This window comes from Haliotis asinina, chromosome 9, assembly GCF_037392515.1.
Source record: "Haliotis asinina isolate JCU_RB_2024 chromosome 9, JCU_Hal_asi_v2, whole genome shotgun sequence".
Lineage (NCBI taxonomy): Eukaryota > Metazoa > Mollusca > Gastropoda > Lepetellida > Haliotidae > Haliotis > Haliotis asinina.
The window spans coordinates 19,031,577-19,052,132 of record NC_090288.1 but is presented as its reverse complement, the minus strand read 5'-3'; the positions used below and the strand labels follow the sequence as shown (position 1 = coordinate 19,052,132).

Genomic DNA, 20,556 nt, shown 5'->3' with positions numbered 1-20,556 from the left:
AGGGCAGCAAGTGATTTAATGGGTACCATTGTACTAGAGTACACAGCAATATTTATAAGTGATTTTCACCCCAGTAATTTGATTGCATGTACTTATAAATGCAGTTGGAAATCTGTGAGCTTTTTGTACTGATTAATTCCTAAGACAACTGGCAGTGAGAGTGACAGTAGTGACATGTTTTGCAGTGTTAATTGGTTGCCAGTTATACTTGTCACCTAATAGTTGATAGGATTTATGAAAAGTATGAATCAAAGGTTACTTCATAATGTATAGCAATTAAAGGCTCTTCTATAAAATGGGGGTTACTGATGCAGTACTGCTAGTCTGATGACCAATAATTGTCCATTTTGTGATATTGTACTTGGCATTTCCAACGGTTTTTAATGCTTTGGTTTCTTCTTAATTTTGTTCAGTATCACAAATTCCAGTAATGCCTTATTCCATTAAGATATGAACTTTATGGGAAAAAAATTAATGTTCACCAGCAACACTGAAACACAAAAGAAAAGTTGCACTGATAGCGTTTTTTTAGAGCACATACATTAATTCACTCTAATTAACAATCAAAACGAAGGACTGAGTTCAAACTTGACAATTATTGTTAACACATTTTCGGGAATCACATTTAGAGTTCACACAAGCACAGTCACCCCAAAATGGTACCATTAAATTACCCTAAGGTCAGTATTGTGTATAGACCCTTATGGACATCTATGAAGGTGTTGCAAAGTCTGTATATGGAATGCTGTGCTCCCGGTGGAAAACCCAGGCACTCTCTTGATCTGCGGCAAGAGATCAGGAGGTACCAAATTAAGGTCACCGAGAACAATCTGGAGCCTGACGACAGTGTACTTGGGATGCAAGCGAGACATTTCAAAGGCGAGGTCCGCATTTGCTTTATCATAAAGGACAAGATCAGGTTTGTTGTCTCGAATTCGTCTCAGGCTGTATATTGGCCTATTCCAGAGAAGTTTAAAAGCATCATTCTCCATGATGCCCTGGACATGTTCAGGGTCATAGCATGGGTGGGCCTTGGGGTCAAAGCCACAGACATGGTGGAGACAGTAGCAAAAGCAGCAAGCCATGCCATCATGTCTTTTAAGATATGCTGTTTGTGCCAAGGAAGGACATACTCTGACAAGAAGTTGGACAATCACTGTAAATTCATTGCAACGATATCATTTCATGTTCACATTTGGATTAAGAATCACGTTCTGGCGATTGTGAGTGGGAAGTGACTGGTCCTGAGCAGCAAATAGGAATCCCTCAGTTTCACATGTGAGACAAGCCAACTTCATCCAGGCGAAGGAGTCGGTTGGATTGCTGTTCTGCTCCACACATTACATGTACACATAATGCAATGGCTTCTCAGACAGTCTTTCCTCAAAGACCGACTCTGAGCAGACTTGATGAAGGACTTCACCTGGTTTACCCCCATTGCTGTACTGTCCAGCAGTACATCACCATCAACAAAATCAACCTTAAATTTCAGATTGTGTCTAACAACCTTGGCACGCTTAAAGTAGATGTGGATTTCTTGCTTTCATTGTGAGTCTTGACATGCATCACCAGAGGATCATCCGATAAATAAATATGTGCAAAAGTACACAATAAAATCTGTCATGAAGAGTCTCCACATTAATCAAACCCCGACCTCCAGAATTGATTGGCATATATAAATGATTAAGAGAGGAATAATGGTGATGTGCTGTGTTATCAGACATGATCCTTCTGGGTCAGTTGGTCAAGACTCTGGATGTCTTGTTTTGTCCAGTCAAGTACTCCAAAGGAATATTAGAGGACTGGCACAGCAAAAGTATTGGTGGCTTTGACCTTGTTTCGAGCATTTGGCTCTGAACTCCAGATGTTCTTTAAATGAGATTTATTCTCGGCCCAAAGTTTATCTTGAATCTGGGCATTCTGGAGCTTGTCTCGAACTTGAATTCTAAAATAGGTGTATGCCTGATCTTCCACAAGAAGCTCAATAACTCCTCCCCCTTGTATCCTGACCGATCCATCATTGGTTACCTTGCCACGTTTCAAGTGAAGAGTATTACATTTGTCAAGTCCAAATGACTCGACAAAGAGAACCCTATTGTTTCAAATTGGGATCTCCTTTGGCAAGGAGCTTGATGTCATCCATGTAGAGAAAATGAGTAAGTGGTTTTGGGGATCTGTGCTGTGGAGGTCCGGGATGGTAGCCCTCCTCCCTATTGAGCAGAAAACTCAAAGGATTTAAAGACAAACAAAAAAGCAAAGGACTGAAATAGTTCCCCAGAAATATTCCCCTTCTGATTGGAATAGATTCTGAAGTCTGCCCCTACACCTGCACCTGTGAGTACATCTCAAGTTGAGTCAACCAGCAGCTCATTAAAGACTTGAGTAAATCAAGTAGTCGCTGAGTTAGGTCAATGCACTGAAGAGACTTCAGAATCCATTCGTGAGGGACAGAGTCATATGCCTTTTTGTAGTCAATCCTGCACATGGAGAGGTTGTGGTGATAAGTTTTAGCCTCTTCCAAATCATTTTCTGTACAAGAAGTTGTTCCTTTCATCCACAACATCCCTTTCTTGCCCACTTCTGCTCTCTGTAAATTATGTCATTGGAAGAGCAGGAAGATGACAAGAGGTTTGTCAAACACCCTGTGAATAATTTGTATTGTGTATTCAAACATGTGATAGAGCGGAAGTTTTTGGGATCAGTCAAGTCTCTTTTCTTGGGGAGAAGTATTGTGCAACCTTTGAAGAACCATGGTGTAACATCACCTGTGTCCACAAGAGAAAAAAAAGTAAAACAGTGAAGAAGTTGTGCTTGCACACGGAGAAACAGTTTCCAATACCGATTTTGAATGCCATCATGCCCTGGAACTGTGTTAGATTTGGACTTCTTTATAACAGTCTTCAGGCAATCTGGTGAGACAAACAACCTGTTTAATTTCTCATGCATTGCATGGTCATAATCACAGAACCATGGTGCCTCCAGGTTACGGTCAAGGGGTATAGACCACAACTGTTTCCAGAACCTTTCATTGGCATCTATGGGAGGCCGCTATCATGCTCATCAATACCACTTGTCTTGAGTTGCCTGTAAAATTGCTTTTCATATCATTTCTAGAGAGTTTCTGTCCAAACCTTTTTTTTTCTCCTCAAGGGAATCATGAATTTGGAGAAGCACCTTTTCTTTTGTTGTCTGGTATTGTAGTTTAATTTTCTCCATATTGCATTTTGCTGTTATGACGTTAAACTCCCTGATCTTATTTTAAGGCACAGCTCTATCCATGAAATGTTTCTTCGAGTTTCATTAAGTTTTACAAGAAACTGGTTTTTCTTTGGTCTTTTGTTGTTATTATTAGAGGGTTTGTCTTTTAGAAACTGAGTGAAGTTACTCTTATGTTCAAGCGGCAGCATAGACTCAGCAATTTACTTCATGTAACGAACAGTCCTCAGAAAGTTTCAAAGAAACAGCTTCATTTAGTAAATCAATTTCACTTTTGGGAAAAGAAACATTTAGTTGTTTGATTGGCCTCCATTGTTTTCAAAAGTAAATCACAAATTTCATCATAAATAGAATTGAACAATATGTAAAGAGGATTTTTGGGAAAATCTTCAACTGAGGAATAGGAAGAGTGAGGGTCCAAACTTTCGGGCCAATTGGCTCTACGCCGGAAGAGTTTCCATCAGGAAGAGGTAAGAGGTTAACACAGAAGTCCATCAGAAGTTTGGAGTCAGCTGCCACTTGAGCAGTTTGCTCTTGCAAAGGTTCCTGACGGGCACCAGTTGTGGGTTGAAGTGGCTCACGGGGTATGTGATTTCTAAGCCACCGGAGTTTGATCTTGGAGATTTTTCTCCGTCAGTTAAAGGTCACATGCAACGTAAAACACAACTTTGCAGATTCTGATACCTTTCGTTATGCACTTACCGAAACAAATCATAAAAAATGCCAATTCAACCTATAAAGTTGAAAAAAACGTGATGAAAAAAAAGCCCGCGAAATCAGAGTTCAAACGTTTCACTAAATTCCCTCCAGCGCTGGGGGGAAAACTGGTTTCAACAGCTGTGCTGGGCTGCGTCCATAACGCATGCGCAGTGAATAGGTTCGCGGAGATTTGAAACGGTATACATGCCCAGCGTCTGAGGTCGTGAGCAGTAGTCTAATCTTGGCTGTGTACACAAGTACATAATCTACTCGTTACGTAAAAAACCTTGTTGATTGTGGTAAGCAGTCTCTGTCACAGAGAAAGCTCAGTGTCTGGTTTATTCACACCTATATGTCTGCCTGCCTGTCTGCTAAAGACAACATGCAATACACAGCTTCAATCATTGACCACATGCAATTTGAACTTAACACCTATCAGACTATACAACATAAAGAAAATAAGATGATTTATGACTCGTGCACTCGAGTTCCGTATCTGCCACATTATGTAACTAGGCACGTGTGATACACATGACATGTTTGTATGTCTGTGGGTTGCAAACAAACTACATTCATTTTTTTCGGATGACTGGATCTGACGGAAACTGGTGCAAACTCTTGTCAGCTTCAAGTCCTGCTTTGTACTTCGACGAATGACAGTTTCCAGTTCACCATCTCTGCTGAGATAATTTTTGATTGAATCGAACGAAAATTCAGAGAACATGTATTTTCCAAACCCAACATCTCTATATACATTCTTCATGGATAACGACTTCTTTTAGTGTATATGATTTTGTTTGACAACAGTATATGAATCCATACTGAAACGACACATCAAGTACACAAAAAGAAGTTGTTATCCATAAAGAATCTTACTTTCTTGTGACTGGCTATACTTCTAAAATGCCCATCAAACAGATCATCTTTCTGTACACACAATGAACCCTCAGCATATCAGCAAATGAAACAGCCAATCGGAAGCCGTCATTACACTTGAGTGCATATCCACCTGCTATGACTGGGTGCGGTCTCCCGAGGGCTTCGTTTCGGGGGAAGTAAGCCCAAGTACAAAATATTGCACTTTTGAATCGCGATTGTACGCTTATAATTTTGTTTATTTGTTTTTTTAAAAGCAGCAATGTATATTATATGTCATGAATAAGTGATAAATGTGTTTTAATTATGTTTGATTTTTTGGTTGCATGTGACCTTTAAGTATACATGGGCATAGCATTGTCCAGATGCAGCTTTAGCGACTTGCCGTTAATTTGTGGATTTTCAGGCCATCCTATTGCTGTCGCACACTCAAGTAGAGTGATTTGTCTTCATAAACTTTGATGACAGATAAGGTTAGAGCCAACTTACACTAGGTTACAGGTATCCGTGCCACTCATTTTCAGGTAATTAAAGTTCCATTATTTACATGCTCCTTTCATCTCTGCAATATTTGAAAATCATAGTGTTAATATTTTAATACTGGAGAAACATGAACCAAATTTAACCAGGCACTATGCAAATGAGACAGAGCTTTCTGTAAATGAATGACCCGCCCAAGTGATGTAGAATTATCATTAAAAGTGGATTTCAGCATTGTATATGCGACGTGTACATGTACTTTCAAATCAGTTTGAAATCATAATCAATTTAGTTACATTTACTACCCGTAGCATTGAATTATGTGGTTTTGATTAGTGATTTTAATGTGTCAGAGGCCACACAGTCTTTGTTTTTTATGCATATTTTCTCTTTACATTGCATCATATACATAGGTTTTCTGCGTGAAAGGGAACCTTGAGCCCAATACGAATAGACGCGTCTATATTGGTTTTCATGTCTCTCATTTCCATAACTGTCAGGATAGAAAATGTTCTCTTCATAATCGTTGTCATGGATGATCACAGATAGGGCAGGATGATCAGATAAGGTAACTATGTTTCATGCAGTATTTTGATTCAGCTTGTGTTAAGAACAGTAAGTTGGCCTTTAGTTGGAAGGTAGTTTTCCTGGACCATCCTGAAAATGTGTAAGATTATCTCATGTTTTACAGAAGCAAAGTTACAATAGTGGCAGGTAACGTGTTTCTTGTGGAAGATATATGGGAATTGCTAAATGAATTTCATTATTGCTACCTTGAAAGTAAGAGGATGAAGCACCTTTTCTGAAGAATATTAATTCACACATTGTATACTCGATCATCAGTCGACAAGGAATGCATAAGGAATGCACATCAAGGCTTTCTTACTCTTATCACTGCTTGTGAATGTGAAAACAATCACAGGGGCTCGTGGAGTCTCCTGCTGAATGTTTTTACAGAGCTTCCCTGCTGTAAGGGTGATCTTGAAATGTATTTAGTACCCTTGTGTTCAGTTTTCAATCACAACATAGCTGCAGTGACGTGCTGTCTGTTAAAGGAAAACAACACCCCGGGGGTGCCATTTGAATTATGCTTGTGCAACTAGATGCTAATTGTCAAAAAAATGACACTACACCACAGGAATGGTCAGTTACACAGCAAACAAACATGCTTAGTGGATTGATCACAAGCATCATGGTTATCTTACACAGAGGGTTAGTAAAAAGTAAGTATGTTTGTGTAGGGTGGGCAATAACACCAAACACAGTCAACCCACTCAAGATTTTAGTTTATAATCAGTTAATTTTGAATATGTGAAGAAATACCTTCTAAGTTCGAGTGTTATTGCCCATATTGACAGAAATATAATTAATAACAAGATGAGAGAAGTTGCAATGGCCAGGAAATGATTGTCAGAAGGGGTTCAATCAATTTTGTTTAGAGTTCCTGAATTATTCCATTTTATTATGTTTATTAATATATGTAATAAATATACCCTGTTTTTAACCTGAAAATGTGAACTGTTTACTTATAAACTGATGGCAGGGCCCTGTAAATAATGTATTTCTAATCCTGTGATTGGCTACTCCATGGTGATAACTTAATGTCAAATTATGATGGCCAACTTTCCTGATTAAAATTCATTGATACGTTAATTGTGTGTCAGCTGTAAGTAAACAAGTTACTTGTTCCTCATAGAAACTTTATTCCTGCTATTTTCGCACATAAGCAGATCTTTTTACAGCGAAACTCATTTAAAATAAACTTGAATCTAGTTATTTTCTAATTCTTTTACGTAAACTTTTGACTCATGTCATGAGTTCTAAATGTGTGGAACAATCTTTAATACTGGTGTAAACCAAAATATGAAAATTACTGTTACAGATAAAACCCAGGATTCCCTTCCAATATTTAAAATGTGTTTAATTTAATTTAACATTGGTACTTCTACTGAAGAGATGCGACAAGTGTCATGTATATCATCTTTCAAATATAGCTTACAGGAGCGTCAGTGCCTTTCCATTGGGAGATCGATTTGCCTCATTGTTTCTTTCATGAATTGTTGAAGATGACATTTTTCACTGATAAACATGATGATTCTGTTGATAAAGATCCACTGCCAGCTCCGAGCTACTAGTTGATTCCAATGTTATCAAATTCACTCATGATATTGAGAAGCAAAACACACTTAATGGAAAAATGTACAACATGGAACATTTGCAATGGTTCATGAGTGCAAATGGCAAGGGACGTCTTTTCTTTTCAATTGAAAATGTGCATGATACATGTCATGTCTTCATAGCATACTGTATAGTGTTTCCTGCAGACCACAACAAGGGCAGGGTGACGTTTCTACAGAAAAGGGCACCCTAGTTTGAAAAGGGCACAAACCACAATAAAAACCAAAACAAAATGATCAGATTGAGCCTCATGTATTATTAACCTACAGTCTCCTTTGCTTTTTTTCTCAGGAAGCTTTTCACAACAGTTTCCAAGTCGGTGTCATTGTGGCTGTCAGTGTTTAGGCTGATCATAAGATGCTTGTTACAGTTCAACTCAAAGCTTATTCTAGGGGTGGCACTCTGCCCAGTCGATTTTGGTGACCTTCACATAATTTTCATGGTCATGGTGACACTTTGAAGATTTCAGCAAATTAAGCTGAATGTTAAGCTTGTCAGCAAGATACCTCAAGAACCATTCCCAGGATTTTCTTCACATTCAACATCAAGCTTCATCTAGGGAAGGTGCAGGGCCCAGTAGACTTTGGTGACCTTCACTTAATGTTCAAGGTCACAGACACTTTGATGATATCCGCATATTGCGGATGGAGTCAATATGTGCTTTTGTATACATGCATGCATTCCTACTCAGTATAATGTAGATGTTGTTCAAGCTGTAAAATTAATTATTGTTTGAAAGACGCGATGCCTATGTTTCTAACCATTTATTAGCATATTGGTTGATCTGCAAATGTTTGTGGGTATTACAATGATTACGCGTAATTTGAATATGCTGGAATAAATCTCCTGAAACTGGATGGCAGGCAGACCTGTGAAGGTGCCGGGTTAAAATAGGCCTTCAGCAATGCATGCTTGCCATAAAAGTTGACTATACTTGTCATATGAGGTGCCGAATGGGATCAGGTGGTCAGACTTACTGACTTGGTTGACACATGTCATCGGTTCCCAATTCTGTAGATCGATGCTCATGTTATTGGTTCCTGGATTGTCTGGTCCAGATTTTATTGTTTTTATACCGCCGTCATATGGCTGAAATATTGCTGGGTGTGGCGTAAAACTAAACTCACTCACTGATGGCAGACAATTTACTCCTGACACTAAACCATACCATTGAATCATTTTGTTTGTTTTAATTGACGTTTAAAAGTAATTTTTAAACAAAACCCCAAAACATTCAATCAGTAACATTGACTTGCAAGGAATTAAACAGTAATGGTTTTCATAGAAGACCTTCAGTACAGATCATTATCTTTTACTTCATCTGTTGACTTATTGACCATGTGCCATCTTTTCACATTATGTCAGATGGGAACTCTTATCTTAACCGAGATGATTTTTCATCTTTGTTTATCATGCTCTTTGACTGCTTTATGCTGAGGCAGCAACATGGATGTACAAACAGGAAACAGCCTTGAAAATTGATTATGGCACAGCATGTTGAAAAACAATGCATCGTATTGATAACCTCAAGCAATCACTGTTTGGAAGATTAAACAAAAATTGCTGGGAAATTTATTTGTCTTTATCAAAATGACCAACTATTAGGAATAATCGTGATAGAGCTAATTGTTCAGGAGATGTTCCCGTCATGATCCGATATGCAATGGTGTTGGCATACAAGATTTGATTGAGCTTGGGTTTCAAAACATAAGAATGATTGATAGAATTTGTAATCGCCAGTTCCACAGAATAACCCAGGTTATTGTAGAATAGATGTTGACTATAGCCTAAATGGTCTACAAATGCAGAATTTTATTTTGACTGACAAACTTGAGGTCCAGTTAACCTCCAGTAATATTTTACAGATCCTGTAAAGTAATGAAATGGTGTAGTTTACAGCAGCATAATTTTTGATGATTACTAATTATTGCAGGAATTTTATATTTCTTGTCAAGAATTTGATACAGTATAAATTAACCCTTCTTCTCCACTGCATCCATGCTATAACAGTGTATTACCTGAGTCGTTTTGTGTCATAGTGAATGATGAATGGGTCAGCTCACTATTTGTGGTGTTTCACGACTGGTTTGCTTGCTCAACTGGAATAGTGTGGATTGCATAACTGTGAGTACCTCACTCACTCTGGCAGCTGTTATGGCTAGCATTGGTGATTTCTGAAATAATGAACTAATGATAATTATAAAATAGTGACTGACAAATCTCTGGTTTGAGCAACATGAAAGCTGAATCCATCATGGCAGTACAACTCAAGAGGGTCAGCATAAGGCAGAGATTCATGTCATGAATGCAATTTTAGTTAAGAATTCTGTAATGGGTTTACTGTAATCAATTTATTCATTGCACTGTGAACTGAAGCAAGGCAGGAATTGTTCAGATTTGCAACAATAACTTGTTTTATCAACAAATGTGTAAATCAAATTTGACAAGTGTGGCAGATTGACAAACATTCTTCCACATCAGAATACATACATGCATGTCCTACATCAGGTGTTTGTGTATTTCATGCACAAAACTTGGCTCGAACACTCTTAAGTCCATAGGACCTTTTGGGCAGTAAGCTGACCTTAAAGCAGCTAACTCATCAGTGTGACGACCATGGTTCAATTCCCTGCATGGGTTCTAAATGTGAAGCATATTGCTGGACAATTGCTAATACTATGAGTGCTGTAAAACCTTACTCACTCATTCATAGGACATGTCAATCAAAGTAAGTAGAACTGCAGCTGTTATTATTTGGAAGAAGTAGGTCAGAGAAGGTGGCTGTTCAAATGGCAGTCACTACCTGCCAGAATTAAACAGTTTGAGATTCCAATAACTGGCATTGTTAGTTTAGAAATAGAAATAGAATGTCACCATAAATGGTGACAGAATATAGCTTCTCCCAACAATCATAAAGTCAGTGGCAGAAATCATGAACTTTGGAGCACATGACAAAATAGGTGGCAGATGGGACTTCACGGCTTCATCTTTGGGAAAAATGAAAACATAACATTTGTGGCTTGGGTTACAGGTGGAGAGAGCGATGTTTCTGAGACAGGTAGCCAAAATTGATGTAGCTCTCCCGGCGATAGGTATGGTTGCATGAACATGGAATGTGGCTCTCCTGGCTGTGCTGTCAAAATTTGCTGAGTGATTCAAAAAATTACTGATTTAACAAACCAAAACGTGTTTCCTCATAATTTTATTCAGATCAGATAATAAATATCATTACCAAGCATACTTTTTCACACCACCTAAAGCAGAGGAAGGAAGTCGGGCACATGATCCATATACTTCATGTCAGTCAAGTGTCTAACACTGAAATGGCTTTACTATCTCGTAAATGTTAGGCACTTCTGGCCAAGTCTTCTTGTGCCATGCATCTGGGTTGTTGTTAGTATGGTGGTCTTGGTTTCGAAGTTGTTCCAAACCTCAGATAAACCCAGTTGATTGTCACGCAATACATGAATGCAGTTACTTCAGGCCTGGCAGGAGCATCAGCAATGGCATCAAGCCATCCTTTGCATGTCCATTTATCATGAGGTACTAGGGGAAGGGCAGCAGCTCTTCTAACTAGCTTCTTCACTTCCTCATCTTCCTTATAGTTATAGTCCAGTCACCAAAACATTTTTCCTGCATGCAACACGAGACCAGTAAACATCCAGGGTAAAATAGATCTTCAGCAACCCATACTTGCCACAAGAAGTGACTATGCTTGTTCTTCAAGGCACCTAACTGGATCGAAGGGTCAGACTCACTGACTTGGTTGACACAAATCGTCGGTTCGCAATTGCTCAGATCACTCAGGTTCAGATTTATGCAAAAGTGATCAAGTTTGTCAAACAGGAAAAAAATCTATGGCAAGCTACACTATCACCATCTCCATATAAGAAAAAAAGTATGTTGCTTGTTTTGAAGTTCATGTACTTTGGAGTTTAATGTGTTTCCTGTTGTAAAAAGGAAAGAGAAAACAGATAAACAAAATTAACTGTTCTATATTGAGACTGAATGAGCCATGGTTGTTATCGCAGAGAAAGTTTACCATAACTCGAGAACGAAAGATTTGACTTGATTTCCAGGAATATTCAACTGCAGACGCCAGGATTGTCAGGGATGATGCAGATATACCCCAGACAGTCATCCTTCCCTTTCAGGTTAATAATTGACATGCACCACAGCGATCCACCTGGTATATAGTCAACACTAGGGTTTATGTTTAAAAAAAATGAACATGTGACAATGGATTATTGTTCACCTTATTGGTGTTTCGGGTTGAAATGAATTTCTTTAAACTGTTTGTTTCAAATGTAGTAGGACACAAGTGGGAAATCTGTATTGATAACAGTCAAGGTATACATTTTGGTTGACAAGGCCCCTCCCTGATTGTGTGAAGAAGTTCAAGGTCCATAAGGACAACCAGCAACAGTGTAAGCTTATGTGCCAAGCTTATGTGCATATGTCATCTTTTGATGACTCTTGTTTATAGTTAGGTGTAATCTACCCAGAAGAAGTGATAATGTTGGTTCTGGTTTACCAACTGATCTTGACATTCAGTAGGTGTCAATCAGAAGCAATAAAACTAAAGGTGGATTGACGAGAGGAAGCAGAGTGTCCACTTCAGCTCATACAAACATCAACATCTACATGCAACTGTTTCCAGACTCTGGATTCAACACAAGTGAACAAAAGCACTGATGACAATAGTGCAAGAATATGCAGAGATTACTATAAAAACACAATTTTCTCTTTCCTTTATGGTAGAAGTATGTTGCAGAGGACCCAGGAATACTCTGGTGTGACAACACATGCCTTTGAAAAATGTTTACAGAACAAAAAAGCTTGGCCTTCATGTATTCAAACCAGTGCTAAGACAGCGGTCAAGATAAATGGAGAATTTGTACAGTTTGACCCTTAACAACAGCAGCAACCTGTGATGATGACATCATTAGAGTCCTATCTGCTTTCCTCAGTGGTCCATGAGGCTTATGCAATGTGAACTTCAAATCAAGCAAAAACATGGTCCAGATATACTTTGGACACTACCATGTGTTCTTGCAAAACTAGAATGTGCTACATCTTATTTATATGGAAACAGGAAGGAGCTTCATTCATTTATTCATTAGAAGATGATAATCCTTGTGAAGACTTGGATCTGTTGGGGTGGGTGATATTCTGATGCAAAGTTAAAGCTAGTGGCTAATACTGTCCTCATTAATCTCATACTGCCAACATCAGCCATAGTCAGCAAGTGGATAGGGTTATATGGGCATTTAAATCTATAGGATAGGGAATGAATTACAGCCTGTGAATTAATATGATAAAGTGGACAGTGCTTTTATATAGAGGCCCTGTATAAATCTGTTTTTGGTGCTGACTCAGTGTCTGGAGAGCATGTAGCATTTTTCTGTATTTTTTGAGAGTTGTGATCAACTCTGGCCCTTGTCAAACAAACTGCTAAGTGACTATATTGTGTGGTCCACTAACAGATTTCAGTCATATATACCTTTTTGTGGCTGCAGTATTTCTTCCTTTTGTGTATATGTTTCTGAGATAAAATAGATATTGTTTTGGGGCACAAGTTGTTCACACAAGTTCTAAAAACTTGACAGTTGAGTGAAACTATTTTAAAGAATACTATTAATACACAACAAACTTGCCCTGTGTTTTAAAGAATCCATTTAACAATGGGGCTATTTTATGACATGTATCAGCAATAAAGGACGTTACCCTCTGGTAATGGTAATTAGCCTCATCTTTCTTAGCTTGTCAGTGACATGGGAAAGGCCCTAACGCATCTGCTGATAATGGCTGTCATGCTTCACTTGCTCTTAAAACAAACTTATGGTCATTCAAGTGTAGAAAAGTTACTTGAGTGTAGTGATCACGAGAAGGCATTTCCTCTTATATGAGAATGCTTAGAGATGGTGATCTTTGATCCAGACCTCCCTTATCCTGCTAGCTACCACAAAGAACTGTTAGCCTTAGTATCTAAATATAGACGAGCGGTCCTCTCAATGCCTGACCCACTTAGAAATTCAAGTCACAACTGTTTGGCTGAATGCAGTGGTGGCAGTGCCTTCATGCGCTCTGCCTGCCAGCCCGCCAGCAGCAATTACTCACAACAGGTAGATGCCCCCAATTGTCACCGGTAGCAGATGTGAGGAGGCTGATGTGCAGGTGAAGTGACTGCAAAGTGCACCCTTTTTCTTGCCAGCCTCACTGGCTGGAGACTGCTATCAGGCAGCACATGGTATGTGAGGCAGGCGACTTCAGACTTCATCGTTTCAGCTCTGGGTGATGGAGGGGGCAACTTCTTTTGTTTGGCGTCATCATATTCTTTGTTTGCATATGATGCTGAGATTGCTCTTAATGGCCCTCTGCTTGTCTCTATTGCCACTCCTCATTAAGAAAACACCAAATGTTAAGGTCTAGGTTCATTAGACTGAATTACAGTTCAGTTCTTTTTTAGTACTATGTGAATAAAACCTAATTTGCTAATTGCCATAATTGGCATATTTTGCTCTATTGTATTGAAGGCTGTTCTTTTCCAGTCATTAGAATGGCAGTGTTTCTGATAATGAATATATGTTGACCTTGAACAGTCCTGTAAACATAGGGACAATATACAGCTGAAGTTAAGTTTCACCTGATATTCCAAGAAACACGATGAGCATAAATATTTCATTCAAAATTTGTGATTACTTCCTCAAACATTTTGCAATATTATATATAGTTGTTTGACTGTGTAGTAAAAGGAATCTGTATCTTTGTTGATGACTGAAAGGTATTACACTATATGTAAGTTAAGTCATTCATTTTATCCTGGTTTCCATAATCTGGACGCGTCACAATATCAGTGTATAGGGTATATCACTGTTACTGTCATACCAAACCATTAATTTTATGGTCTATATATCTACAGAAGAGAAAAAAATACAAAGTTATGATTTTCTATTTAATTGTGCACACAAAAAACACTATAATACAGATTATTTTCTCAAGAGAAGGGAGGTTAGTCAGTAGACATAATATATTCCAAAATGTGTTTCTGAACATCACTCACATTTCTGGCTAGGTAGTTTTATGGAGATGAAGGTGTATTATTTCGTGAACTAAGCTGTACTCTCTTTTTCTGTCAGATGTGCATTTAAATAACTGTCAAAAATGTGATCTAAAAGAAGTTTAGATGATTTGAAAAGTTGAATTTGAAATAATTTTTCAAGATATGCTGGTATTTTGTTCCAATATCTTGTTATTTTTGTTGCAGCTTTTGTTTTCACTGTATATATATGACGTGACAACATGGGTACAGCTGCTATTATAGTAGCAATGCCACAATTTATCAGAACATCAGTGCAAACTTGGCATAATTTATACCCAGTACATTGATCTTTGTATCGATTTATTTTTTAGACCATATCAACTGTCAGTGTTGATCCTGGTTGTGTTTTGGATACAAAATGGGCTTCAGAACTAGATGGTCTGCCTTTCCTTGCTGCCTGTGATGATAAAGTGTATTAACTGTGATATTGCAGTGACATTAACCAATAAGAAATGTGGACACTTATGTTTTCATGGAGTTCAAAGATAAAAGTGAATAAGAAAAACTGCCTTGAAGTCATTTATTACCATAGATAGTAAGCATGAAGGTTCTTATATATTATGAACCTTACATGAGCAAAGTGTGCTGACATACAGGATGTGTGATATACAAACCTCACATTTCATACACCAGCTGTACTATTGCCATAAACACTCATTTGATCAGTCACCATCTTTTTGGCGTGGTTATTGAGAGCTTATAGTTGTTTGAGTAATGAGACCGTCTTATTATTTTTGCATACAGAATAGTTCACTTTGATTGTGTCATTGGACTCTACTCTCCTATTGACTTGGTTTTCCAAACAAAATGCTATATATGTGGCATAGAGATAAAAATCGTATTTTGGTTTCTGTATTCCATTATAATGGCTTTGTAACAAGGACACTTTTCATATTTATGCCTGTGAAGACGTAAGATTGAATGATTCTTCAGCAACCCATGTCTTTCGTAAGAGGTGCCTAACAAGATCAGCTGGTTAGGCATGCTTACTTTGTAATCTTTTTCCAGTGACATTGATTAAAGTTCATTAATCACTTTACTGAATTTGATCTTGATAGATTATTTACAAACTGTTTTCGTATAGCTGCAACATTGCTGAACCAGTTTGAGTCCATTTCAGAATTTTTTGTGTTTTGCCTGTCACATGACAGAATGACATGTAAATGGGCTTCTATCATATGTGACCCTCAATGCATGATATTGTTGTAATTATTGATTTAACTGTCACATTTTTAATACATTTTATCAGAAAATAACTCTCAACAATTTAGAGCAAGGTTTTCTTGAACCATGGACAACAATGTAAATCATTTATTTATTAATGATGCAAGGAGCCTCCAGAGTGTGACTTCCCAACGACAATACTGCATTGGCGCAGGTTTAAATTGTCACTACAGCCCAAGTATCTAATCAGAATTCACTGGCTGTATTTGATACATTATGCTTGCAACACACTTATAAATACGAAAGATGTAGATTGATCTGCACTTTGATCACTGTTTATTTACAAATTCATGTATCCATAAATTCCCATTAAATAAGTAAAATAGGAAAATGCACCCAATCAGATCACTCAGTAGAAAATTTTCTAAGTAATTCAGGACTATTACTGAAACAGTAAATATGGATTACAATTTATCAACGCAATTCGATTAAAACATCTTCAATGTGATGCACATGTCCCATTCGTGGGTAAAAAGTTTTGGGCAAAATATTTCAAGTATTATGCTCAGTCAAAAAGAAAAGGTAAACAAGCAGGAAATAAGACAGGTGAGAATTTGCAATGAAATGCCACTTTACACAATATTTTACCATTGGTATTTGTTATGAAGTCTTGGTTTTGTATGCTGAGACTATGATTATTTAAAGTTTGGTAATAACATTATTACATTATTATTATACTTCAGAACAGAGATCTGGACATGGTATGTCTAGTATTACGCATGTCAGAGTCAGAGAGGAAAGCCTCAAAACTTACTGTCTCTGCATCTCAATGCATTCTGCCCTCACTGATAAACACAGATGTATGCTTTTATGGCGTTTATCACATACATAAGTCTGGAAATACTTAACATGTCCCCTTCAGCCAACCAGTTTGGTCTATTAATCTGTTGTGATGGAATATGTGGTGCTTCCTGTGTTTCTCTTAGGCAGTCACTTTACTGCAGTGGAGGATAAAAAAAATGTTTGAGCATTTGAAATTAATTGGATAGTTGAAAAGTCTTTTTGTGTGAGCAGCTCCTTAGCTTGCAGAGGAGCACGTGTTGTCATAAGAATTATCCTGGTGGATTGAATGGTCAAGTATGAGGACATAGTGGACTTCATCTCATCACACCTCAATGGGTCAGGCTGAAGAAGTATAAGCTTACTATCATACAGTTGGAATAGAGGAGGGAAAAGCGTGAAGGTTGAAACAAAGTAACACATTCTTTGTTGTTGGATATTTGCTGTATAGAAGAGGCTCTCAGAATTTGTACCCAGAATTATGCTCCATTTTCAATTAGTACAGAATTTCATCTGAAATAATAGTTTTGTAATACCCCAATCGTCTTCCAATGGTTCCATTTCAAAATGTTTTACAATAAAAATCCATGAAATCTTATTGTGCATCATTGTCAAGCTGAGTGGTACTTAGACATAATCACTCCTATATTTTGTCAGGACTATTAGGTCTATCTGTGTGCCAATTTAACTAAAGATAATGCAGTATTTTGTACTCCAGCCCATCAGCATTCTGATTATCATAATATTTGTAGAAAGGTTGGGAACTTCATTAGTCATATATTGATTGTAAAACTGCTGTGGGAAGATAGCCTACCTTGATTCAGTGAACCTTATTCAATAGTGTTTTTAGAATAAAGTGGTTTATAAATATTATCAGCGGGACATAGAAGTGACCTGATGATATTCTTGGGAAGTGATGCATGTTGTGTGAATATGTGAAGAGTGCTTTGTAGCTCCTTTTGTGTTGGATTACTCTGATGGTTGAATGACAGGAACAAAAAGTAAGTGTATTTTAAAATATTATAGAGTTGTTAAGTTTTCAGACTGTTGTCCAAATGTGGTATTTTTCTTTCCTGCTCTACCCTGGACACTGAAACATGTACGTTTTGTTTCATGTGGACAGCCCAGTTTAACCTGCCCCTTGTTTGAAGTATGGGAGGATTGAGCTTAGTGTTAGTTCTCAAACATTCTCACTGATGGAGCTGGCAAGCTTTCAGTTTTTAGCTCCATTGTTTCTATGTCAATGATCAATAGTTCAACTGGCTGTGTAAAAACCAGGCAGTTAGCACAATGTATATCTCACTATGCATTGATCAGTGGCACTCCAATCTTTATTTTACTTGCATGTGTCTAGTGGTCAGTATCAACAGGTTTGTAAAGGAGTTTGTGCTTGAAACATTCAGAATCCTCAATGTTTGTCTACATGCCACTTCCTTACCAAGCTTATGTTCTCTATTAAGTATTCTGTATGAACTGAAATTTACAAAATGGTCTCGTGTTAGTTCTAAAGGCAACAGTGTATTATAAGGTGTATCCATGTGTTTTTTAACCCAAATTAACTGCTGTTGTACTAATTACAGATCAGCAATATTTGTTTAACAATTTGAACCCTTTGGATATCATTATTACTAGTGATATATTTATAGTAGCGACATATTTTGCAATTTTAGATGACACTATGTTACTTTGCTTGCAAGAATTTGGTTGCATATGATAATTCTGAATCCATGCTTGATCCATTTGCGTAATGGCAATTTCTTTCAGGTGTTTTTTCATTTGTTGTGATTTGGTTTTGTTCAGCTTCCAACACTAACCATGGCAGTACTTATATGTAAATATTTTGTTGATCCACAGAACAAGCTAAAGATGGCAGTGGAGGAGAGCCCAAGAGCTAGTCGATCCCGAAACAGAGAATCCTGTGTGCCTTCTCTCCCACCTCTCTCCATCAATACCATGACACAGGTATTTAATTTAAAGATTCTCTGCAGACCCTTACTCAGTTGCACATGTTCAAACACTCTTGTTTTACCCAAAGCCATGAAAAACACAAATGGGAACAAATTTGTTTCGTAAACACTTACTAGTATTATATTACGATGCATAAAAATATCAGTTATTTTCTTCATGCATACTCACCAACTGACAGTAACTAAGAATGAAATGATTAGTTGCATATATCAGAAATTAGGTTTTGCCACACATCACAGTGCTTGGCATGGGCCATATTTCCAAGGGAGGTAATTTTGATATAGTTCTATTTTGAGTAAATAATCATCGACTCTACTAAATGTGATATGGCGACAATTTTATATATATATAGTCGACGCCTCGTCCGTCCCCCGTCCGTCCGTAATCATTTTGGTTCCAGAACATAACTCAGAAACTGTTCAATATGTTTAGACCAAACTTGATAGATATAGTAATCTCAGCCTATGGTTGTGCTTTTCGCTATTTACAGATTTTTGACATTTATATTTTTTTTGTTTTTCCTTGGAACATTTTGGTGTTAGTCTTATGGTGGGGTGGGCTTCGTTTCCGAAGCAGAACTGAAAAACCGTTCAATATTTTTCTTCAAAACTTTTTAGATTTGTGTGACAGACCTCAGAGTGGTGCCTATTGGTATGTACAGGTTTTTGTGATTTATTATTTTCTCGTTTTCCATGGAAACGTTTCGGACTTAGTCTGAAAAGTGAGAGGTGTGTTTCGTTTCCGGAGTAGAACTCAAAAACTTCTTAATATCTGTCACTGTTACTTGGTAGATATGTGTGGCAGACCCCAAAGAGGTGCCTTTTGCTGTTTACATGTTTTTCTGATTTATTATTTTCTCTGTTTCTATGGAAACGTTTCAGACTTGAAAAATGGAGGGCGGGCTTCGTTTCTGGTGCAGAACTCAAAAACTGTTCAATATTATTCTGCAAAACTTGGTAGATATATCAATCGGAATCTAAAGTGGTGTCTTTTGCTACTTACAGATTTTTGTGATGTATTATTTTCTCAGTTTCCATGCAAACGTTTCGGACTTAGTCTCAAAAGTGATAGGTGTGTTCCGTTTCCGGAGCAGAACTCAAAAACTTCTTAATATCTGTCTGTGAAACTTGGCAGATATGTGTGGCAGACCCCAAAGTGGTGCCTTTTGGTATGTACAGGTTTTTGTGATTTATTATTTTCTCGGTTTCCATGGAAACATTTCAGACTTACTCTCAAAATGGAGGGATGGGCTTCCGTTTACGGAGCAGAACTCAAAAACCATTCAATATTTTTCTGCAAAACTTGGTAGATATATCAGTCAGAACCTATAGTGGTGCCTTTTGCTATGTACAGCATCTTGTGATATATTATTATATGTGATTTATTATTTTCTCGGTTTCCATGGAAATGTTTTGGAGCTAGTCTGAAAAGTGAGAGATGTTTCATTTCCACAACCGAACTAAAAAAATTCTTAATATCTGTTAGTAAAACGTTCTAGATATGTGTGGCAGACCCCAAAGTGGTGCCTTTTGGTCTTTAAAGGTTTTTGTGATTTATTATTTTCTTGGTTTCCATGAAACGTTTCTGACTTAGTCTCAAAATGGAGGGATGGGCTTCGTTCCCAGAGGACAACTCGAAAACCATTTCATATCTTTCAACAGATCTTGGCAGATATATGAGACAGATCTTGAATTTGTGATTTTGCTGGTGACAGATATATGAATTCCATGGAAACAATTCAAACTTAGTCTTAAAAAAAACAATGAGTAACTCTCAGATTATTTGTCCTTTCAAACATTTAGGGGCCGGGGGGATGTGTCATCTTCTGATGACTCTTGTTATTTTTCCTGGTTTCCATTGAAACAATTCTGACTTAGTCTCAGAATGGCGGGATAGGCTTGGTTTCCAGAGGACAACTCGAAAACCATTTCATATCTTTCAACAGATCTTGGCAGATATATGAGACAGATCTTGAAGTGGTGCCTTTACCTGTTAACAGATATATGGCATCTATATTTTTCATGACGTCCATG

At 37.6% G+C, this 20,556-nt stretch overlaps 1 protein-coding gene across 1 annotated transcript in view; it reads left to right on the top strand.

Annotated features, from left to right (window-relative positions):
- The window catches only part of LOC137295876 (uncharacterized), a 38,232-nt gene that overhangs the window by 2,947 nt on the left and 14,729 nt on the right, over nt 1-20,556 (top strand). The window contains exon 2 of the mRNA XM_067827437.1: nt 18,410-18,517. Coding sequence (XP_067683538.1) covers nt 18,410-18,517 — 108 coding nt within the window. The remainder of the gene's footprint in view (nt 1-18,409; nt 18,518-20,556) is intronic.